General features: G+C 34.7%; 2 protein-coding genes across 4 annotated transcripts; both read right to left on the bottom strand.

Annotated features, from left to right (window-relative positions):
* Window positions 1-1,281: 1,281 nt before the first annotated feature.
* LOC131944647 (toll-like receptor 4) lies at window positions 1,282-3,972 on the bottom strand. The gene has a single exon (XM_059305405.1). It carries the CDS (start codon window positions 3,970-3,972, stop codon window positions 1,282-1,284), a length of 2,691 nt encoding a protein of 896 aa, XP_059161388.1.
* Window positions 3,973-10,275: 6,303 nt separating this feature from the next.
* Window positions 10,276-24,927, bottom strand: LOC131944747 (glycogen synthase kinase-3 beta). Of its 3 annotated transcripts, none has more exons than XM_059305572.1 (9): window positions 24,587-24,927; window positions 15,099-15,289; window positions 14,888-14,971; window positions 14,481-14,609; window positions 13,764-13,894; window positions 12,623-12,729; window positions 12,237-12,430; window positions 11,901-12,087; window positions 10,276-10,881 (listed from the first exon to the last, which is right to left on the bottom strand). In XM_059305572.1, the coding sequence occupies exons 1-9, from the start codon at window positions 24,621-24,623 to the stop codon at window positions 10,694-10,696; spliced, it is 1,248 nt and encodes a 415-aa protein (XP_059161555.1). In that variant the 5' UTR covers window positions 24,624-24,927; the 3' UTR covers window positions 10,276-10,693. The 3 variants fall into 3 exon arrangements, with proteins under 3 accessions (XP_059161555.1, XP_059161544.1, XP_059161536.1); XM_059305561.1 differs by having other exon boundaries at window positions 14,481-14,591; window positions 24,539-24,927; XM_059305553.1 differs by having other exon boundaries at window positions 24,539-24,927.
* Window positions 24,928-25,474: the final 547 nt, after the last annotated feature.

Consider the following 25,474-nt stretch of genomic DNA (forward strand, 5'->3'; position numbering starts at 1 on the left):
TACATTAATATTGCAAAAAAAGATTAAACGCTACGTTTAAAATAAGAGACAACAAACATATTGTTTTAAACTTACAAGAACGCTGAGAAATATTGTTTTAATAGTAGTAACAGCACATTTTCATTTACAAAGTTTGTAATCAATTTTATTAGCACAAAACTTATTAAGGATTATTTTTACTTTCTCGTATATACGAAGTATAGAGAAAGTCTTGTAATCGTGCAAAAAAAAAAAATCGAGATTTTTACAAATCTCGACGTTTCACACCTCACTGATACGGAAAAACATAATTTTGCAATCTTGTCCGTATGTCTGTGTGTCTGTCTGTGTGTCTGTGTGTCTGTCTGTCCGTGTGTAAACACGATAACTTGAGTACCGTTACAGCTAAGTTGATGAAATTTCATATATAAGTATTTAATCAAAATCGTAGATCCGTATCAACTTTTGAGCGATTTCCGATAACCGGAAGTGGTACTTTTCCTACTTTGAATTTTTCAAAAGCCTATAACTTGAGTACTATTTCAGATAGATACATGAAATTTCATATGTAAGTAAAAGATCTAATTTTCTACCTTCTATTAAATTTTGAGTCATTTCCGTTGACTGTAAGTAGTACTTTACGCTACTTCCGATTTCTCAAAAAACTAATGTAAATTTTAAAAGTACTAATAATATTGCGCACCATTATGCGCTTTTTTATTTGGCGTTCACTTGGTGTGCAATTAATTTGTCTACGAGATTTTATTCTATTTTTAAAACTTGAAGTATTTAAAATGGATTAAAAATCATGTCTATAGCCCGAGTTCCCATCCCCTGTTATTTTATATAAGAATATTCGAGAAAGTTTAGGGGAGATCACTCCCGGTTTATTTACATCCTATTCTGCTATAAAACGTGGCTAAATATAGATATCGTGATGTACTTTTCGAATTTAAACAGTAGATTTATTCACTGAAACGGCAGCGCTATTCATAGAAATTACCAGTTATTGTGGCTTCACTCGAAACATTTTAGTGTATTTTTTATTTGACAAACTGGCGTTAACATAGCTTTAGTTGTAAAAAAAATTTAGTTTTGAGTTTCTATCGAGATTTTGCAGTTTTTTTGTCTTATTATGCAAGTCTAGCCTTTGTGTCTTTTGTAAATTAACCTTCGTGTCTTACCTTGTGTGAACTAACCTTTGAGTCTTGTATGAACTAGCCTTTATGTCTTATGTGAACTAGCCTTTGGATCTTATTTAAACTAGCCTTTATGTATTGAGTGAACTAGTCTTTAAAAGGCTTAGGCTAGTAATCGAGTTCTCAGCTTCTCCGTGACGTCATACTTGAGTCTCCTCCCCTCGTTCATGACGATGATGTTTTCCTCAGACACCGCCCCAAGGATGTCACGTGGTAAACGATGACGTAACTGGCTGTCAACCATAATCACAATGAGATTAGGATTAGCGGGCGTCAGGTTGGATATGGCTGACCTGCATGTGTAAAGGAACCAATCGTCTTGCGCGAGAAAAGTTTCGTTCACGACCAGAAACACGCGCCAACTTCTATTTATAGCATCGATAATCCCAGACGCCAGGTCAGTTGAAGGTAAAAGGTCACGGTCACGAATAAAGGTCGTTAACCCCAATGTGTCCTCAATAAACTGCCTGAGGTCATGACAAGCGAACTGGTAATCTCTATCAGCATAACCAATGAAGACACCAATCTCGTAGTTGGAAGGTTTCTTTAGAAAGGTTTCACTAAACAAATTCAGCAGCCCAGAAATGATGTACGTTTTATATTTGGTAACAAAAAAACACAACACATTTCCAATGATAAGTAAACAAAATAAAATGAGAGAATAAGAGAGGAACATGTTCCCCCAGCATTGACGCCAGTAAGCCTCTAGGTCTGATAAAACTGCCGTGTTTGTTAAAACTCCGTCGTTGTCAATACATGAGTAGTTCCTGGCCATGTCTAGTTCCACCATGGTCATCTGAAGCCAGTGTAGAAACTGGACGTCCATGCAACCACACGACAAGACATTTCCCTCCAGAAACAGCTTCAACCCACCATTCCCAGCAGCCAACGCGTCCAACTCCCTTCTATCTTTGGCTGAAATTGATATCAATGCATTGGAGCTCACGTCCAGCAATTTTAAACGTGACGTGTATGTCAAGTCTAATGGAATCGCTCTAAACCTGTTCCCAGACAGGCGAATCTCAAAGAGATTTGGATTAGAGCTGAAGGTACTAGAACTTAACGAGGTTAACGAATTAAGTGATAGATCTAGCTGCTGAAGATGTTGCAAGTTTAGGAACAGACGCTCGCTGGAAGATGACATTTGCTCTCTGTTTAAATTACACCCCGATAAGTCGAGAGCCTGCAAGCTAGGCATCGTGTCAAAAAATTGTGGGTTCAGTTCAAATAGATCGTTGCCAGAAAGTAGGAATGTCCTGAGTCCCGTCAAACCTTTGACTAACGCGCTAAACCTGGACCCTCCTCCATCAGATACGTCTAGATACAAAACACGTTCAGCTCCGATAACTCTAACGTTCCATTGTATTGTGAAACGGGGAAAAACTCTTGAAAGTCCGACGTATTTGATTGATTTTGAAACGTATAAAATTATCTCTCCGTTTTCTTGAAGTAATCGTTCTGACTTATAGGGAACGAACTGTTTATTAGATGAATTATTTCGTGTCGATTCTTTAAGTTGAGCATTTCTGTTTGTACTTGCAGTTCCTATTTCTTTTCTGCTGACGATTGTAATCTCAGGATCTTGATTTGATACGCGAAAGTCTGAAGAGTTACTGCCTGTTTTACGGGCAACTGTGTTTGGTTCATCTTCATCAGTGTGTGTTGAATTAGATCCAGGTTGTATGTTCCAGTGTGTTGGGTTAGATCCAGTGTGTATGCTCCAGTTATCCGATGTTTTGTTTAGTCCAGTTACAAAAGTACCTGGTTTAGAGTTTGGTGGTAAAGCGTTACGAAATAAAATCGTCTCCAGACTCTTCATACCCAACACCTGAAACATGACCATCTTGGTGCCGAGGATTGGGTTGTCGGTTAAGTCTATGCTCTTCAGACACCGACTCCATACATGGCTTGCTAGAGCGTTTGATTCTATGATAAATATAGCGCAGTTTTTTAACACCAGCTGGGAGACACAAATCTGCCTAAGGTATCTGGTGGAGTTGGGCGTCAGGATGCCGTTCCCGCTGAGCAGACTTGAGTACTGCTCGCCGTGGGTCAACCTGACATTGACCAGTTGTATGGACGCCATCTTGCGGCTGACAAAACATTGAAACGAATCAAACACGCGGTGTAGGTGAGACTGGACGTTGGTTAGAGACAGGTTTTGAATGTTGACCAATGGCCGGAAAGCTGAAGAATTCAAATAGAGAAGAAATTTCATATCTATCAGGGAAAGAACTCTTAGCTGACTCAAATTTTCAAAACTTGAGTTTGTTATTTTTATTGCCTCTCCTGCCACTTCTAGTTCCTTCAGCTTTTTCAGTTTACTGAAGGTGACATCAAAGTGAACAGTTTCACCATAAGAAGATATGGTCAAAGATTCTAAATTACCCAGCTCAGAAAGGAAATCGTACCGGAACTTTCTCCAATCTCTGAAAACTCCATCTTGTCGCATGAACAGCACAGTCAGGTTTTTCAGAGCAGCAAAAGTTTTGTTGCGGATGAAGGTTAGATCTAGTCCATTGAATTCCACATTTAAGAATTCCAAGTGTTCTAGCCCACAAAACGTATTTGCCTCAAGTTCTTTGATTTGGTTGTGAGATAAGCTAAGGCGTCTTAGACGGTGTAAAAGGTTTAAGTTTGCAGGAACAGAGGTCAGCATGTTGTTGTCTAATAAAATAGACGTTGTATTTTCTGGAAACCATGAGCTGCTAACATTCGTTAAAGAACGACCTTGACAGTCAACGATCAATTCGTCCTTGTCTTTAAAAACATCACAAGGTGAAGGACTTGCCATAACATCCGGTGACTGAATGTTGGAGTCAAGTGTTGACAGAATGTTGGAGTCATGTGGTGACTGAATGTTGGAGTCATGAGGTGACTGAATGTTGGAGTCATGTGTTGACAGAATGTTGGAGTCAAGTGGTGACTGAATGTTGAAGTCATGTGTTGACTGAATGTTGAAGTCATGTGTTGACTGAATGTTGGAGTCATGTGTTGACTGAATGTTGGAGTCATGTGTTGACTGAATGTTGGAGTCATGTGGTGACTGAATGTTGGAGTCATGTGTTGACTGAATGTTGGAGTCATGTGTTGACTGAATGTTGGAGTCATGTGTTGACTGAATGTTGGAGTCAAGTGTTGACTGAATGTTGGAGTCATGTGTTGACTGACGCCAGGTGTCAGTTATATGACTCAGCGTCTGATGACCAGGTGTTTGATCGTCTGCTAGGACACTCAGGCAGATCACGTGATGGACGTTGAGGCTCACCATGAAGCAGCAGACAAAAATGACCACTTGTCTGTTAGGTTTGGCTCCTAGCATCATCAAGATGTCGGTCAAGATTAGGTGCAGCTCTAGAGGTGGAGTTTTCTCAATGACCTTGACCGACTGACCAAATGGTCAACTCTATCATATAAATTTAAAAAAAAAAACATTTTGAAAAGAATTTAAATCATATTAATTAATTACCTTTTTTATAAATTATAAATGTGAATGTGATAAAGACTTTATAACTCTGTTGATAACAAACTAATGATAGTAAATATCGTTCTTCTTCCCCCCCCCCCCCCCCCCCAAAAAATGCTGTTGTTGAATAAAATAAAGGGAATGTGAGTCTTTACTAGTAATGTACGAGGTATCCCCTCGGGAGGTGTCGGGGGCAACACCCCCCCCCCCCCCTACAGAAGAAAAAGGAATTTATATAGAAAATATATAGTTTTACAAGTGGAGTGGCTTGATCTCTGTTAACAAATCTATGTCGCGTATTGAGGACTGATGTTGATTTTTATTTGACTAGTAGAGAAATGCGATTGAGGGACGGAAGGTGGGGGGGGGGGGGGGGGAGGGGGTTGGGGCTATGGTTTCAAATACACCGTGTGACGTGTCTTTGTATGAGGGTGCAGACTGTTGTATGGTAAAACGGTTTAATGTTGATATGATTATATGTAGTTTAATGTAGTAAACATCAGTTTAAACTACATTAAGTTTCATGCAGTAAACATCAGTTTAATGATATGGTTACATGTAATATAATGCAGTAAACATCAGTTTAAATTACAAGTAGTATAATGCAGTAACCATTAGTTTAATGATATAACTACATATAGTGTAATATAGTAAACTTTAGTTTTATTTAATGATACAAATGCATGTAGTATGTAGTGTATGGAGCTTGTAGTAGGCCACTTACTTTGTTGACTGTGCTTATAAGCATATCAATTAAAAAATTGATTATCTTAATTCAAAGTTAAGAAAATAAGATCCAACAAATGTACCTACGTGCATTAACCCTACACAGCTTTAGATTTAACCAATGTTAGATTTACCATCACAAGATTTAACCAAACTATAATAACCATCGCAAGATTTAACCAAACTATGTTTAACCACAAGATTTAACAAACTATATTCATCCATAGATTGTTAACAGGTTGTAAAAAATAACAACATTCACTAATACGTGTACTGTCCTACCACTCGATGTAAAGAAATCGTTTGTGAACATTAGGTAACTTTATTTTCTACTTATCCCGACCATCTCTCCGCCTGGTTTCATCTCATCTCCCCCGCGTGACGTAGCTTACAGAGATGGGGTAAGTGGTAATTTTTTGGTCTGTATGTGTCGCATGGAGCCGTGTAGCAAAAATATAACCGTCATGCTTGCAGATTTTCTTCCAGGCATCTCTTCGGGGGGGGGGGGGGGGCTTACACCCCCCCCCCCCCCGATCGAAATGAAATTTATATCATTTATATAGAAAATTTATACTTTTAACAGTGCCCCCCCCCCCCCCCACCCCGGAGAAAAAAGTCTGGAAAAAACTGCATGCTTGAATGTTTGCTGTTGTGACAAGCTCCTATAGACCTAAGATAATCTGGTATTTCGCTGTATAGGCTAATCCTGCATATTGCACAAGTGATCAAGTGTTGCACATCCAGTGTAATTTTAGTAATAGATATCACACGAATCTATCTTAACATGCCATATCGCCACCTTTGGTATCATGACTCAAAACGCTAGTAACATTTACACTAATACATATCTCTCCCATACGTTTGGCGATGGGCGCTAACAGAAGGAAATAACAGAAAGAAAAAAAAACCTACTTTGAATTTGATCTGTTTTACTGAACTCAGTCGAGGTGAGGAAAAATGGTGATTGTACTACTGTCTTTATCCTTTGCGTAACAGCAAATGGAATACTGTTATGTCTTTATGTGATCGGTAAAAAGCAACTTAAATTGTGTGAGTGGGGCAGTTTTGATCGCTGCCCAACTGTGGGGTTTTAAACTAAAGACAATGGCAAAATTCTTTATTTTTTCTGTCTTATTGCACCCATGTGGTAAATTATGAGAGCATGTGTAAGTAAATGTTTAAAATGGCAGACCTACTTATCCACAAAGATATTTCATTAAACCATGTTCTGTTTCCAGCAGTTGCTTACTTACATTCACTTCTGTGATTCCCACTTCTATTGTTAGGTATTGTTACACTGTATCTCAAGTTGTCAAGATGATACCCTATTCACGATGGCAAACTAAGTACTCACCATCGATGTAATGCACAAGCCCCTCCGCCGCGGTTGGATTGTCCAACTCGTTCAGAAAACACCGTATCAACCCTGCAGTTAACCCTTAACTTTCCACTTCGCCAGCAATGACAATAATGAGATGTTAACAGGCAACCCCCCCCCCCCCCTCCATTCTTATGTTGCTCGGATGTACTAGCTACATTTTACAGTTGACTAACTTTTAATTGATGCAGTGTTTTGTTTTGTAAGCCTGACGTCACTGAACGTCAGGTGGTCTAGTCAAGGTCATGGACAACTATTTGCAGGTATAGCAATTTAACGAAAGCACGATTTGTATTATAGAAAAATCTCAAGGTAGCTCTTGTCCTGTGTGGGTACCGGTATACACAATTATTCATGCAGTACAGATATGGGTCAGTAGAGCGATGATCCGGATGTCTTAACGGTCTGATGGGCACTCCGATCAGGCGGAGAATTATATTCACTCCTGGGTTATGTTTGCATATTTGAAATATCAATGTATGTTTAAATATATATCCATGTATGTTTAAATATATATCCATGTATGTTTAAATATATATACATATAATTAAACATACATACATATACATATGCATGTGTAAGTTTGTTTATATACAAGTATATGTATGTACTACCTAATGTGTATATATGTGTGTGCATGACACCAGTGCATATAAAAATAAAATAGGGAATCCCCTCAAATATAAGCACAATATAAAAAATGCATTCTCAAAATACATTACAATGGACTAGTCCACATCAAGGCCATAAAAAAGAGAAATCAATCAAAATCGTTTTCACTTTATTTACACATCCTTAAAACTCATTTTCTCCCACAGTCAGCTGTACCACGGCACACAGACTACATGGTATTATGGAACAACATGATTACAACAGAGAGAGAGACAAGGGGAAACAACCAATGGATTACAGGGCACACATTGCTACACACACCCACTCAACCTCAAGAAACAACCAAGAAAATAATAGTAAAAACAAAAGGATATTTTTTTTTTTAACACAGACTATTTAAAAACAATGTTTAAAATCATTTCTTAAAATCATCATCTAAGTGCTCAAACTACTTGTTTGCTTCCAACAATGAATAATTTGTCTAAAATATGCATTTTCATTCAATAATAATTAGTAATTTCATAAACCTGATAATAAATAAAACTCTTCTGTAACAGTGACACTCAGTGAGACAGTAAGAGTTAACCACCATCTAATGTTTCTTCACTCCCTCACACTGTACAATCCATCAAGCAAGCATTCTAACACTGGTCTAATCAAACCATTCACAAAATGTCTTTATTCAGATAGTCAAGCTTTGTGTTTAGCCCTGCCTCAGTATTAAAGAATAGGATGTCAGACAGGTAATGGCATCATACAGACAACAGCAAGGCTGTCTAGACAGTTTCCATCTGGTGGAGTGTTTGTCACCTCCTGAATAACTTTTTTTAATTGAAATGATCAGGGGAAAAAAAAAAGATTCCATATAGGGGAGTAATGTGGACAACACACATATAGAAACATTCAAGTGTTAATGATAAATAATGAGATAACTATACTACAGTGACTGACATACAGGCCACTCTCAGCAACAGATAAAGCAAGCCATCCATGTAACTGTTCAGCACTCTATACAAACACAGCCATCTGCCCTAGCAAGACAAAACTCAGCCAGCCTAATTCAGAGCTGAGCCACATGGGATACTGCACCAGCCAGTGTTGGCTTAGTGCACCACAACAAATACCCTACTGTAGTGTATGTCTTATACAAACACTTGAGTGGCTATCAGCACTTCTACAAGATGGTACAGCTAGCATGTTCATTACTCATCACTCAAACATTTATGTACACTTCATTTCAATAATTAGCTTGACATCAAAAGACTGCAATAACTTAAAACACAATTACTCAAAACTTGGTTTCTACTGAATGTCAGCTATTTTTTGTAAAGAAATAAATTGTGGCCTAAAGTGAATGGCTTCATCTCATTTTTAACTGCTAGAACTGCACACCAAATGGCTTTGAAAACCTTCCCACACACAAGTATCTACAAATATACAAGTTCAGACAAAACAATTGCACCAGCACCTGCTTAGATCACTAGTTCATGGAAGCAAGACATTGTGCTGATCAACAGCTGGGACTAGAGCACCACAGCTACACACATCCTCACACACACACACACTGGATGATAATGCCTTCAGCAAGCAAACAATCACTTCCCCTAGTTGAAGTCATTTCAACAATCAACTGCGGGAAATACTCAACCTCACAATACAATTTCTAAAATATGTTGGAGACAATAAAACACAATAAGCTGAAGAAAACTCACTCACTTTCTTAAACTTTTTTTTTAAGAATGAAAATATGGAAAATCAATACAATATACAGGGAACACCATCTTTAGCAACCCAAGAGTGATAAAATGTAATGGGTTGTCTCTCTTACCTAGAATAATTTATATAGTACAATGCTTTAGGAATTCCACAAACACCATTTTCATTTGTTGACTTGAAGAAAACTGTTCCTTCTGTCAGAATTGGAGCACCCCCAAATAGGACCAAACTAGACAATAAATATCAGAGACTTATCCCCACAACTGGACCTAGTGAGCTAACTAACCACTAGACAACAGTGACCAACCAGCCACTAGACATCACACTGTGACCACTGCCAACCACTAAGCATGAAGAGACACTAAGTACCTGGGCCTAACAGTTCATCTCTAGTTAAACAAATATTATGCTTCACATTGTCTTGTGGGATGTACCCCAATGGTAATGATGGAGCAGATAACTTATTTATGGCACACACTGCATTCAATGCCTCTAAAAACAAATGAAACATTGATCAGTTCTCCCCTTACTTCTAAGCTATCTGTCTACAACCGTACTCTAATCTTGCTAGAGCTGTTTCAAGCTGTCAAGCCTGTTGGAGGTTGTACACAGCTCATCTACAATACATGACTTGGTTGCTAGGATTTAGAAATTTTTTTAAAAATTTCAGTTTTAAACATACCTAGGGTAATGAGTAACAGAAATGACTTTTTGGCATATGCATGCTATATAATTTTTTAAAGAATAATTTTTAAAAAATATTTTAAAAGTTATGTGAACTGTACTAGACAATAATAATCAGCAATTTTATAGGAAGAATCATACATGGGCTTCATGCACACTATCAAGTAGAATAGAGAATTGGTCGATGCATTGTTATTTTCAATTGAAAAAAAAAACATGGAGAACAGTTGAAATATTGACCAACACACGGATGACTTGAGGCCACAGACAGCAGCAACACACCATTCAGCTCCATTCTCAATAGCTTGGTCACAGCATCAGCCACAACAAAGAAACGTGTCAAGGAAATGTCAATCAGATGCCAGGCATGACAAGAAGAAAAAGATTTGTAGACTGCGTGATGCTGTGGCCCAAAGTCCCATCAAACTAGTCCTAGAGAGTTCATACTATGACAGCCACAGAAAGGTCCCATCAAACTAGTCCTAGAGAGTTCATACTATGACAGCCACAGAAAGGTCTCATCAAACAAGTCCTAGAGAGTTCATACTATGACAGCCACAGAAAGTTCCCTAGTGCTACAGCTCCCTTTGGTTCCATGGTATTTAGTCACATGACTTTTTCTTAAGATACAATAAACTAATGACCAAGCTAGTTTAGGTCACCCCCAGATATAGCCAACCTGAGTTGTTGCAGCATAAAATAAAAACATCTCATTTATCACATTCATGCAACACGTCTGACAATGGTGGAGGCCACCATGATTAACAAGACAAGCAATCTTTAATGTATACACTTCTCCACCATCAAATTATGTCTCATCTTCATTTTTCAGTCCAGTATCCACTTGAAGGAGAGACTTGCACTTTTTGAAAATTATTACTACTGTTTGTCAAAGAAAAAAGTGAATCATGATAAAAAGACCATGTTAAGTCCTCATGCTGTGTCCCCACTTGTGGAGACACCTGGAGCGCCATTATTACTGTCCAGAGCATTGTTGTTGTTTGGAGTTCCTGCCGAGTTATTAGCCTGAGTGGCTCCAGAAGCAGATGGTGCTTCTGCAGTAGAGTTTCTGGCATGTGGTGGGATTAGAGTGGCATTGAGACCTGGGGCTATGGCTAGTTCTGTGGAGGGAAATAACAAAACTCTAACAAGATGGAAACAGATCAAATGTCAAGAAGTCACAACTTGATCAGGTTTAACTATTTTCAAAGCCAAATAACAATAAAATAGTCAAGTGTGTTAGTAGATTTAGATGAAGCTTGACAAAATAGAGTTAAATAGGACTATATTTCCATACAAAAACTCTAAGGAAAGCATTAAAATGGACCTTCACTATTTCTAGCTGCTTTCCTGTGTTTTGGCAGTGTTTTAATTTATTTTATTGGTGTTTAGTATTTCTCCCTACAATTTACTAGTTATATTATTAGCTTACTTGTAGGGAACAAAGTATTATGCAATATTAATGCTCATTTTTATGATTATGAATCATGTTTGGTTATAATTTAAATAAGGTACAAATATCAGAATAGAAAGTACTTCCAACAATGAAGCTGAATTAAATCATAGCATTTTAAAAGTATTAAACATTTGTAAAAAAATTTTATACGTATTTAAAATTTAAAAAATGCATTGTTATTTCACTTAACCGAGATTGAGGAAAAAGTTTTGTTCTAACATTAGTAGAGGACCACTTAATACCTTTATATTACTGTATATTGTAACATTAATAGAAAAATGGAATTGGAATAAAAATAATTTTAAAAGTGTTATTATTTTCCCAAATGAATATATTTTTCCGTAAAAAGCGACTCATTTGTTTCATTGTTTAAAATTAAGAAATCTATCTTCAATACATTAACAGAATGAGACGCTATTTTTTTTTGTTTAGCAGAAGAATTCTCTGTTGAGGTTATCTACATTAAATCACTTAATTATGATGTATTTCAATCAAGGTGTTGGTTTTAAAAAAAAGGTAAAAAAAATTTCATTTGCTGAGGGAAAAATAATTCTGATGGAATGTGAAAATAATTCTGGTCTTAAAGAGTTAACCTCCAAATGATCTATTGAAATTGCAATAAAAGGGACATCAGAACTTCCAGGCTCACTTATGCTAAGATGTAATAATGGTATCTGAACTAACCAGTAGAAGTAAAATTGAACAGCAGAGGTAGCTCTCGTCCATTAGGTAAGCGTGTTGATGGATCACGCAACTCATCAAAAAAATTATGGGAACAAGCCTCCAATGGAGTAATGCGTCCAGAAGGTGTATACTCCAACAGACGGCTAACAAGTACAATGGCTTCAGATGGTGTTCGAGGACGGAACACCTGATGAAAACAACAAGCATTAAGTAGTTGTAAGTTAAGGTAAAAAAAAACTTTGCGAAATAAGGTTTTAAATATTGAAGTCATTTTTGTAGGATATAATTGAAACAAAAAACTGTTCAGCAAAGAATTTTTAACAAGTTTAAAAATACCTTCGACCAAGGATGAGCTTTGATCTGTGGGAACTTGAACTCAGAATAATTAGGGTTCATCTCTCGGATCTGTTCTCTGGTTGGAGTTCCGAGAACTTTGATAATCTCTACAAGTTGGTCCACACCACTATCTCCTGGGAAGATGGGCTGGCCTAGCAATAACTCAGCTAGTACACATCCTGCTGACCATACATCTGTAACCAACAGATATACATGTATGTCACTCATTAATAAACACATAAATTACTAATTAGATTTTTATTTACAAAGTTTAACATTAGATTAAAAGTAATTTTTTTAACCAAACAAGATGATCACTTATTTAAGTAAAGTGGAATTCCCACAGCTACATGTTTTCAGAGTAAAGTAAATGTAGAAATACTAACCAATTTGACATGTATAGTCTGTGGCGCCAAATATCAACTCAGGAGCACGGTAGTAACGTGAACATATGTACGACACATTTGGTTCCCCCCTTATTAATACTTTTGCACTGTGGAAGTTTTAAGAAAAAATTGACACATTAAAGCATAAATTATATACAAGACAACATAAAACTTGCATTGATACAAAAACAATTCTGATTAAAAGATTAATATATATATATATATATATATATATATATATATATATATATATATATATATATATATATATATATATATATATATAGCCAAATGGCTAAACTAAAGAGAAAAAAATTAGAACAATCTGTAGGCTATTGTTAAGCTAATCATGTATCGATATTAGAAGGGTGGCACATTTATTATCGCATATCATAAGCAAATAAAACTTATTTTCAATAAGTAATAAAATGCAAACTTGTATAAAATCAATATTTTTAAAAAATGTTACAAGTTTGAAGTATTGACTTTTAAAACATTTTCCTGTTTCAATATGACTTATTACACTATCACTGTTTATTCTTTTAGTATTTAGAACTGATATAAGATGTAAAAAAATGTTTGCATTTGATTTAGCTTATAGCAACAATAACTTAAAAATATTTTGAAGAAAAAAGGCCTGCATTTAGATTTAAGCTGTCAAACTGGACTAAGTATAAAACTTGTGTTCTTTATTTTTAACCTAGATTTACAGTATATTTATTCAGTATATTTTTTCAATCATACCCAAGACAAATGAGGCAGATAAAAGTAGAGTTCAAGTTTCAATGAGCTTGGCAACACTTTTCAATTCAGTATATGTATGTAACATAATGTATAACTTACTATCAGACTAGATTCAATGAACACAAATAACTATATTGAAGTGTAGCCAGCATTGTACATGGACACCCAATGTATATAGTTGTGTGTAACCAGTAACAATCTATCTAAATTGTAAACACCAGCCTGCAATATTTTTTCACATAAAATTAATATTAAAAAAAAAAAAAACTAAAATACCTTTCATCCCCATGATATATATAAACATTTCATCAATCCTTGTAGATTGACTCAGATGCCTTTACTATTGTATGGTCTCCTTCCTGGTGTCAAGTTTTTAAAGATAGCCAACAGTACTAACCTTCCAAAATCACAGAGTTTGAGCACCCCTGTTTCAGGGTCTAGCAGCAAATTTTGAGGCTTGATGTCTCGATGACACACACCCTGGGAGTGGATGTAGGCTAGACTCCGAAACAGTTGGTACATGTACAGCTGAAAATAGGCAATCAAATAATGAGACATTCTTATTTGTACACTTTGAGAACAAAACATCTTCATTCACAAGTAACAAAAAAAAAGTAGCTAAAGCTACAAGTGTCTGTTATAAGTGTATTTACACTGGAAAATTTGTCAGGCACAAGGTAACAATACCCCGGATAGAAACAAATCTGTTTTAATTCTACCAGCAACCTCCCAGCACCACAGCTTACATTCACAATTGTATTTTGTGCAGACAACCATTCAAATAAATACTTTTTATTGAAGTTTCTCTAGATGTTTCTTTGTATAATTTTAAAATATCTTTATGGTTTTGTTCTATAAGAATTATTTCATTGCGACTGTTATTAAATTCTAATCCCTAAAATCAAGTTTTAGTTCACTAAGAGACTTACTTTTATTTTAAAATAACTTTATAGGAGAAGTTAACTTATTTTTTAATATAACCAACTACATAAAACTAGGTAACTAAGAATTAAAAACTGATACTTTTACAATTATTACAGATTAGTTAATTATCAAAATCACAAGCAAATCAGTAATCAATGCTGGTAAAGTATCTGGGATGAAGAAAACTTACCTTTATATATAATATAGGTATGGTCTGTTTGGATTTACTGTAATGTCGCGCTACACGATAGACAGTCTCTGGTACAAACTCTAACACTAAGTTTAAAAATACTTCATCTTTCTGCAAATAAATGGCTGGCTTTTATATCAAGAGTTATGTCTAATCCTTTCTAATCATATTTCTTTCAATGTTAGTGATGCCTAAACACATCACTAACACTGCAAGTGCAAAAAATGTAATAGCTAACTATTAACTACGTTTCACCATGCCTCATACAAATTATATTAGTTCAATTAATTAACAAATAACATTTTATAACTGCTTACACTTTAATAGCAACCACCATAATAATAGTGTGTTACTCAAAATTATTTTAAAAATGATTAGCTATTAACTTAATATTAAATATTATTTACCTTTTCACCAGAGGAATAAAAGAAATACTTAAGCTTGACTATATTTTGATGCTCCAATTTACGCATAATTTGAAGCTCACGATTCTGAAAGAGGAATAAAAAGAGATCAATCAGTAACTGATAGTGTATAAACTTTCTTTTAATTTTTTCCTGATCCATTTGTTGTGTTATCATAATCATGGCAAATGCACTCTCAAGAATTTGTTCATACCTTAAACCGTTTGTCTTGGAGAACTTTCTTAATGGCTACCAGTTCACCAGTTTCAGTCAACTTTGCTTGATATACCACACCAAAAGAACCATTTCCAATAACTTTGGCATCTGTGTAGCTGACCTCCATGGGCCTATCAGACCCTTGGCCTGCTGTGGCCAGAACTGTAGTGACCTTACCGCCATCTTTGCCTATTAAAATATAAAACCATTTTAGTGTTTGGCCTATCAGTTGCACTCCTTATGTAACTTTATTTCTCTCTGAAAGGATACTTTTTTTTCTTAACATTTAATACTGTATTCCTCTCATAACTTATTAAAAAGCTTTCAAAAAAATTAAATATTTAGCTTATCACATTTGAACTAATTTTAAATTATATCATTAATAATTCAATTTAGCTCATCAAGATATAGATACTAAATTTAAAATGATAATAAAAGGTTGAGTATATATGTATTATCCAAAAAAAGATGTCAAGAAAAAACAATATGAAAAGTACAAGAAACAAACGTGGTAATGAAAAACTAAGCTACGCCTCCATGCTAATTATAAGACTTTACTTTAGCATTAGGGTATTAAAAGAGAGCACTTTATACGGTAAATAATATTGCGGTAAAAAATATATACGTTTGTTAGTGTTAGCACTGTAGATCTTACAGCGGAATACATTTTATACAATGTTAAAGTTTTTACTCAAGTAATAATAATTCTAGGATATAATTAATAAGTTGTCACTCAATTAGGCCAGAAAGCAAGATTAATTTTACAGAATTTCTTCTTATTAGTGTACTATTTAAAGTCATGGCAACTAAATCAAGATAGATTTCTTTGGTCAGATAGTAAATAAAATCTATTATGGTGGCTTGGCTACTTGTCACAGCAATTTTAAATGTGTGTTAAATTATATAAATTGTTATCATCTAAATAAAAAAGAAGCAATTTAGGGCTATTTAGGGAAGGGGTACACATAAATGACAACAATACTACTATGTGTAATGCTATCTATATACATAAATTTGGTTATTAGCAGGGTCAAATGGTATTTACGAGTTATAAATATTTTAAAAAGCTGATCTAAAACAATACACAACACACGTATGTTATTAAAAATAGATTTGGCCAATTGCCTCCATTTTAATTAAGTTTAAAACATTAATAAGGGAAATTTTTTACAAATAAAAAGCAAAAACTAACAGCCAAACAAAGAAAGCATAAATTAAAATGTGGTACACAAAATGATACAAAAAAATTTGAAAAATGAGAACCTCATTTGAGACAATCCAAGCGGTGATATTCTGAATTAAGATAATTAATTGACATTTTATATCAGGATTTGTTACCAAAGCTGCACTTTCTCCCCAGTGATTGATAAGGTGTGTAAAGGACAGGTGTATTGCTTGAGTTATAATTTTAATAAAAGTAAGTTAATTCCCTAATCTAGTAAGGTGACCCTTAGGAAGTATAGTAAGCAGCTTAAAGGACATCAAGATTTATGATTTAACTGAATAATTCAGGCCTAAAAATAAAAGCAATCCTAAATTTTCTTCCTCCAGAATTTTAAAGAATTTAAAAAAAAAAAGTTGACCACAAAAGAGGTCAACAACCAAAGAAAGAAATAATGAGTGTTCACCTAGACTTAAATTTTGGGGACAGGGTTTTGTTAATATTGCTCAAGTAATTGATTGAAACTCTCCTATCAGTTTAGAATTGAGAATTGTGTATTTTGCAAAAAAAAAAAAAAAAAAAAAAAACACTTGAAAATAGTTTTGATATAAAGAAAAGTTTATGGTACCATTGAGATTTGTTTTAAAAAATAATGTGTGTATTGTAAAATCTGCCGTGACCTTTCTTGCAGCCACTCTCACCTATGTATTTAAGTGGTCTCAAAAAAGAACGGTTTAGTGCCAGGAGCATGCTTACAGCTTGAAATATTTTTTTTAACATGCTAAGATGGATTTCAAAAATAGTAATTTTGCTTTCAAAAAATGTTATAGCCTAATCATAGCAGGGATACAACTTGAATTTATGTGTATGAAGGAAGTTTTGGGATAAAATAAGAACAGTAAAAAAAATGTTAATATGTAAATGTTTATTGTAAAATTGTTTAAAAAAGTAATTCTATCTTTCCTATAATCCAGGAGGGTTGTTGTTGCACCACTTTTTCATAAGAGTTTTGCCATCCTTCCTGGTGTTTTGATGCTTATGATAATTCTGCATCAGATAGCCCAGTTAATTTCTTTTATATCCTCCAGCCGTTTACATATTTGCCTCAACTTCTAACCCATTGCACAGTGCCCTGCATGATTGTCTTTGATATGCTATTTGATCGTGCCACATGTCCATACTTAGCAAGTTCTCAAAAGGACCAATCACCTTGATGGTACTTTCACTTAATTCCTCATTTGTATATGATCCCAAAAGTCTACACAGTTCTGGGAGGTTTGCCGGCTTCGTATCCATTATAAGATGACAAGCATGACTAGCTGCAGCATAAGCAGACTTTAGTGCCAAGAGAAGCCAAGAAATTTTTGTCAAATCAAATTCTTGTTAGCTTTACTTTATAAACAAACAAAAAATCATATTTTCTCCACAAGTGGCTACATATTCATTATAATTTAGCACACACTATCAATCCAGTATGAAGTAGCTGTAGTGTAGATGAACTCAAAAGAGTGAGGTTTTCATCAGCTTATGTTCACTCTGGATACACCACAATGAGCAAATGAACTTAATTCATTGACCTTTTTAAAGCATTATTCAAACAGCCAACACTGAAGAAACTTTGCTATCAACCTGCAATACAAATGTCTTATTCAATTTCTTGACTTAAAATGTGTTTTACACAAAAGAAAACAATAATTTAGAGCAATCCACATCTAGCAATGGTAGAGATTAACATGTGGATTTGATGTATATAAGAAGGCTAAAATAGGAATAATAATCCACAAACCTCAAATTAAAATTTATATTTCCTAATACAAAAGTTATACTTACACTTTTGGTTATTATACACGATTCCATTTAAAAAAGCATAACTCCAGGAAAAATTTAAGGAGTATCAATTTACTAGGACGGCTGATTTGACCTGCTAATAAACACTATTAGTAAACAAGTCAACAAGTGCGTTCTAGTATTTTCGCATTAACAACAGAAATGATAAGGTATATAAAAAAGGGGAAGTAAAATTAAGAGGGTCCACATCAATCATTTTCTAAATAAAAGACAGGTAATTTTGGATAATCTACACCCATTAGATTTAAAATCCTCCCTTAAAAATTCTCAATCCTAAACTAGGCTAAACTAAACACAAAAACTGAGAGCTTTGCTTTGCATTATAATTGGCAATACTAATTATGAATGAATCTCTAATAAAAAAAACAATTTGTTTTGAATTGACCTAATGGGTTGATAAGGTCCTAAAATTATTATAGCCAGATGTAAGTATAATAGAATACAGTGTGTTGTTATTTCAATAAAATGCATTGTGGTTTCCACATTTTAATTACTATAAATGGGTGTTTGGTACAGGTTATAGATTTTATTAATGTATGAAAGCATTACTGTTTTATTTATTCCTGCATTATTTCGCCTATTTAATTTAGCACTTTACAAAGTCTTAAAAAAATTAATCAACCAGCACCTTTTCTGTTAAATTTTCAAACTTATTTTCACCTAAGCTTAACTAACACATTCAATAGCTAGGCCAATGCAAAAATTTAATTTCAGTAAAACAATATAATAGTTACATATTTGGATAGGGGCTGTCAATCTGATTACAGATCAGTTTGAATTTTCAAAATCTGACCATAAACAAAAAAGTTATGAATTTTTTAGTCATTAAAAAACAGCAGTTTTTTCAGACAACCGGGGTAGACCCTGAAAGAGGAAAAATACTGGGAGGGTATGGACCAAATTTTAAAGAGTTTTTCACTAAAAGTGGTATTAAAGCAAGCAGACTTCATCAATTGATATCATTTTATGATATTTTGTAGATTTTTGTATGCCGAATCCAATGATGCTATTTTAAAAAGTGTCTTTTGATTACATAACAGACTTATTTCATGGATTATGTAATACCCCCCTTCAATTTTTTTTACAACATCTGATAATCCGTGTGATAAGAAGTCATTCTTTAAATTAAACACTGTTTTAAACCATAATATGACATTTGTATATGCTGAAGCTAATGGTGATATTTAAAATGGTGGAACATTATTACAAAACTATAAAGGTCAGGTTATGTAATTCGCACCTTTTGCTCATAATTTACCATGTATTTATTTTAAAATCTCTTTTGCTCATTGTCAGTTAACTTAAGTGAATAGCCTACTTAAAGAAAAGATAACTAATACAGTTTTAATACAAAGAGAAGGATGCTATAACAATAGTATATTTGTGATGATGTAACTTCTTAAAATATGTTATGTAATCTATGTGCAATCCTACAGGCCTACTCTATTCCAAAAATATAGGCATTTCATTATATTTATATTTCTTGTTACTTTAAATGTCATACCATTCATTGATACAACTTTCTTCTATAGAATTAGTCTAGTTACAAATGTGTCTTATCAGAATCAGTGTGCTTTATGATAATTTTGTAATATTTTTAAACACAAAAAAATTGCTCATTTTTACAATTTTAATAACATAAACATTGGAGGAAAATTGTTTTTTTAGCTTGTACAAGGTCGTGTAAGTTATAGATCTACAACATAGATTTATATATGCTCCATGTTTTTGCTAGTAGTAAGCTTGTGTATTTTGTAGGCCTACCATAGGCCTATTACATTGGGGGAAAAAGCACGTGTTTGAGTGCTTGACTGTGTGTAGCAGATGCTAGGCATTTTTTAAAGTTTCCCGTGTCTGGCTAAACACGGAGGCGTTTATCACCATCAGCATTTGCCTAGATTTAGTTCAATCAGACGTGGTTAACCAGGTTTTCTGACCTACGAATTTTATTGCCGTATTACGTAAACACGAGGCAAGATAGGCTAGTCGGCCAACCCGATGAACGTGTCAGACGAATATTACATAATTTCAGAGACAAAAGTCTGGCAAGATTTCTTGATCTATGCCCGAGGGTTAGTAACATCAACTCCACAAAGTGAAGGGGGAGGGAGGTGGGGTATGAAACCACCGCGAGCCGCTCGGGTACCGTATGGGTGTTATACAACATCAAAGGCGCCGAACCTCGGCTTGTCGCGTCACGGAGTAGTGGGGGCGGGGTGAGGCTATGGATGTTACATACGGTGTTACAATAGTTACATACCGTGTAGGATGGTCAGTGACTCCCCATACCCACCCCATCCCATTTTGGTCGATTTGGCAAGCTAGTAACCTCCTTGTTGTTAAGGGTTTTAAAAATTTTTAGTCAACCGAAAAAAAAAGAGCCCGGGGTAAAAGTTAATTTATTTTTTAAAGCCATTTTTACGAAAAAGTAATGTACACAATAATGAAACGTTACGCGAATCACGTCAGCATTGTTTGGTCGGGTCGCAGCTATCCGGATTAATTTCTAAAGAAGATTAATTTTGACGATTAGTAAATACTATTACGACTTTTTTTTTTTTGCCGTTTCAGTGGTTTAAAACAAAGTTATGAAACATGCCTGTCTACTTAAATATAAAATAGCAATACCCGACGAGTCAAATACGGGAACACACGTATCTATCTTTAGAAATTGTTTATAGTCTCATCCAATCGGATCAACCGCCTAGCGTCACGTGACCACACACTCGGCTGTGCTACACGATGTGTAGATCACGATTCAGTCGGACGGCGGCCGACGGGTTAATTTTTATTTTCGTACAGTTTTAAAATGTATGGACGGCTTTACTATGAGGTGTTATAATACATGTCATACATTAAAATAATCGGCGGGATTTCAGGAATACAGCTCAAGGTTCAAATGTAAAATAGGTCAAATAATAGACCGGGAAACTTTGTTCAACTTTGCGGTCCGATATCTCCCGAAGTATTTAACTTATTTTGACAACGAACCTTGAGCGTTGTACGTCTACATTTAATCTGTTCGTCTGCCAAATTTGATTGTTGTAGTACGTAAACTCGATACGTCTATAAAAAAATTGTAGCGCGTCATATTTAAAACACAGCGATTCGAAGCACAACCGAGCGGTTCAGCCGGACAGCGGTCGGCGCGTCATGTTTTGATTTTCGGTCCACTTCAAAGTCTATAGACGTCTCTATCTTAGGGCATTATAGTACATATCATACATATTAATAAACGTCGAGATTTCAGGAATACAGCTCAAGGTTCAAATTAAAAATCGGTTCATTAATAGCCCAAATAACTTAGTTCAACTTTGCCGTTCGATATCTCCAAAAGTATTTAACATATTTTCCCCAAGAACCTTGAGCGTTATACGTGAACATTTAATCTATTCTTCTACCAAGTTTCACTGTTGTAGTACGAAAACTCAAAGAGTCTATAGACTCTAAGTAACACCCCTCTTTTAAAAAGGTGAAAAAGCCTCCCCCCTAATCGGCACGTCGCCGCGGGGGGTAAAAAATGCGATTAAATCGGCGATTTCTTCAACGTCTGAAATAATAAAGAAATCAAACTTATACAGTTAAAAAGGTTGTTCAATTACGAACAGAATGATGTATAACATGTTAACATAAACACAATAAAAGCATGCAAAAAACAGAGTTAAACATGCAGGGGGTAGGGAAAAGCCGATTTGTCCGATTTTCTCGGCAGCGACATTGGCCTAGCTACATTCAATTTTAGAATTTTTCATAGTTAACACTCATGCATCGAGATGGATCTTAAAAATTCTTTTGACGTCTACTATGGTATAAATATGCCAAGACTGCCTTGAAATTTTCACTAAAAACCTAAACACCTATTTCTTAAGTAATTTCAAGTCACAATTTTTTTTGGCATAAAATGGAGAATTTAAAGTCTCATTAAAAGTCCACAAAATAATAGCTAGATTGACCTCTGACCCCTAACAGTGGCATTAGTTGTTTTCCTTTCATAGTAAAAATTATTACAGGATTTTCACTGGGATGATTGAAAACGTTGCAAGTCTAGATTGGTCACATATTAACTTGAGGCTCTAAAGAAGGGGATGCTCATGTTCTATGCCAGAACGGTTTTTAAGAATTAGCTTTAATTAGGCCTAATAAAAGTAATATATGGTTATACGACTTAGAAATTTAACACAGATTTTTTTTATTATAGCCAACATTTTAAATAGCCTATTTTTAAGCCAATTTTACTATCTTTACTCTTTATCCAATAGGCCAATATTTTTTAATGAGCAAAATAAGAAGTATTTGGTTCTTCCTATTAACTTTTTAATAATGCATACTTAACTATGAAATGGATAAAATGAAAGGAGTTCATTTATTGGTTTGTATGTTGCTGTGGTTTTCTTGATGATTGTCTTCAGCCATAAGTGAATACTTATAAAATCTAATGGATATTCTTTGTAATGCAAAAGGCTCAACTGGAAAACATTTAAGATTTAATTGAACGGACTAATGCTTAGCATTTATATATTTATCACAAACCAGGGGGGAGTGGGCCATTGCTAACAATATGGTGCCACACCAGATGCATGACTTCCAACAATTTTCCTTCTTAGTTCTAGTGAGCTTCTTAGAATTACTTTTAAAAATGTTTATCATGGGCAAATGGTGAGTTTTTCACGTTATTAAAACAAACTAAATGTTGCAGGGCTATAAATGCCAGAAAAACATTCTAAAATTTGCTTTGGAAAATTAAGTTAATTTAAAAGTTTGTTTCATTAAAACAAATAGAACTTTTAAAATATAAATGCAGCAGGTACAAAAATGAGCAAAAAAAGAAATCAAATTAAAACCGGCGCCAAAATGACAACCAATTAGGCCTATACTTTTAGAAACACGCAGCTGCTATTTGGTGATCACTAGTATGGAACTCATTTTTAAAAATCGAAAATATCGTCAACCGTTTTTTTATGAGACCAGCCGAAAAAATGACAACCAAATTTTTTTTAAAAAAAAAAACCACGTGACCACTATTTGGTGATCACTAGTGAGGAACTCTTGTGCATGGCCACTTAAAAAGTCTAACTTGATTTGTGGTTTTCTTTAGCTTCAAGCTTAAGAAGAGTTGTCATGGAGAGATGTGTTGGACATGGCAGTGATTGACAATAAATATTTAATTAAGTAATTTAGTTTAAAACGAACTAAAAACTCCAAAGTTAGTGCCTAATGGATTAAATATGGATGTCTATTATTCAGTGGTCATGTTTAAATTGATAATTGCGTAAATTCTAGATTTAGTGAGAAAAACTATTAAGTAGTATTGCTCACTACCCCGGAGGCATGGCTGGTTGCGAACTACAATAAGGCGTACAGACCGGATGCATGACTTCCGACGATTTTTCGGCTTAATTCCAAAGACTATCTTAGAATGACTTTTAAAAATGTTTACCATGAGCAAAATGGCGGGTTTTCACGTTATAAGAACATGCTATAGGTGGTAGGGCTAAATATGCCTGAAAAGCATTTTAAAATTTGCTTTGGAGAATGAAGGCTAAATTTAAAAGTGGGTGTTATCAAAATTAATAGAACTTTTAAAATATCAGCCTGGAGAGTACAAAAATATGGGCCCTAATTGGTGGTTGTAGAACTATTAGGGTTATCAGTCTATGAAAAAATAAATCAAATATTGCAGGCACTTTTTTTATAGTACACGGCTTCTCAATGACAACCAAATTTTTTGTTTAAACTTTAAACCACGTGACCGCTATTTGGTTAATTTAATTTAAAAATGTTAGGCCTAACTAAACTAAATCTAGAAATCTGTTTTTGCCAGATCTACCTTAGCCTTCAACTGGCTTGAACTTACACTACACTACACTGGCTCAGCCTGAAGCTTTTTAGTACACTACTGTGTTGTAGTAGTAGTAGAAGTAGTGTGTAGTGTAGGTCTATTGCTGTGTGTGTGTAGTGTAGGTCTATTGCTTCAGATTTTAATTTGGCCTAATCATGTTTATATGTAAGTTTAACATACAAGTAGATCTAGAATTCTAGATCTCTATAGTCTATATTGAAACTAGATCTAGATGCCTAAAATATTTAGATATCCAGATTAGGCCCTACTAGACTCTAAAAATCTATTCTTTTTGTTAAATTTGGGAATTTTGTTGACCCAGTGCAACCAGTCAGGGAGTGTTGCAAATTGAATGATTGAGACAATAATTATGATGCGGGCTTAAAAAGTATGAGAGATTGTGTAAAATGATAAGAAGGAAGGGTATTGAATGAGGAAAAGGAAGATGTGTAGAATGGTTGCTTAAATTACTAGATTCTTTAGTTAAATTCGCGAAAACACCGCGAACTATTAATGAGATTCGCTACAGATTGACCGCCATTTTGATTGTCTCAACACAGCATGGCTGACATAAAAAGTCAGCACTTACTGGTGGTTCTCATCCCTCCAAAAGGTGCGCTTTGGCCCGATTTTCCACCTTCAGCAAATGATGTTGTCCTAGGTCGACCACTCATAGTACAATATGGTCCAACACGAAGCGAAGCCTGATGTCTCTGCCTTCGAAAGTCCTAAGCCAACGGGTTTTTTCACATTTCATTCATGAGCAGAACAGTTGGTTGATTCAACACTACAGTAATAAAGCTCTCCTTCTATACTTAGCTAGGACATTGCCGAGAGACGAAGCTATTTATTACAACTTAAAAATGTTTAGGTTCATAGGTTTCCACATACAGAAAACTACACAGTAAAACAAAAAAATTCTGAGTTTTGTTTGCCATTCAGAACTGTATCCAATGGCCGAATAAGCAGTTCCGTTCTCGGCTGTGATGCGGATAGATACAGTAAACACGTCAAAGTAAAATGTTCTAGTTTGATTATTTTAGCGTGCACCTATTTAGAACGCCAAATTATTCTTGGTATAATTGTATATTCTCAGTAAAATATTTTAATAGCTGTAATTAATTGAGTACCAGTGGATCCCTCACTTATTTTATTTTAAAAATATTTAATTTACTGGGAAATTGACCTCCGTGGTTGTTCATAAATCAAGATGTTTTTAAATGCAGCAATGATTATTAAAAAATGTGTATTTCGTAATTTAACTAGTTCAAAGATAAATAATTATTTAAATTCATTTTATGCTCGCTTTTAAGTACTTGAATATAAAAATAAAAGATCAGGAGTTGTAAAAGCATAACAATTAACACCGCTCAATATTAAGGTCTACAGTACAAGAAAATATCGATTCGGCAAAAGTCGGTAGCCAATGAGAAACACAGGGTTAGGGAGGTAGGAAGCGGAAACGCGCGATTGTCACCGCAGTTACGGAGTACACAAAATCTTGATACGTCATTTTATGATAATG

Source organism: Physella acuta, unplaced genomic scaffold, assembly GCF_028476545.2.
Source record: "Physella acuta isolate Inbredline_101_S28 unplaced genomic scaffold, ASM2847654v3 ptg000048l, whole genome shotgun sequence".
In the NCBI taxonomy this organism is placed as follows: domain Eukaryota; kingdom Metazoa; phylum Mollusca; class Gastropoda; family Physidae; genus Physella; species Physella acuta.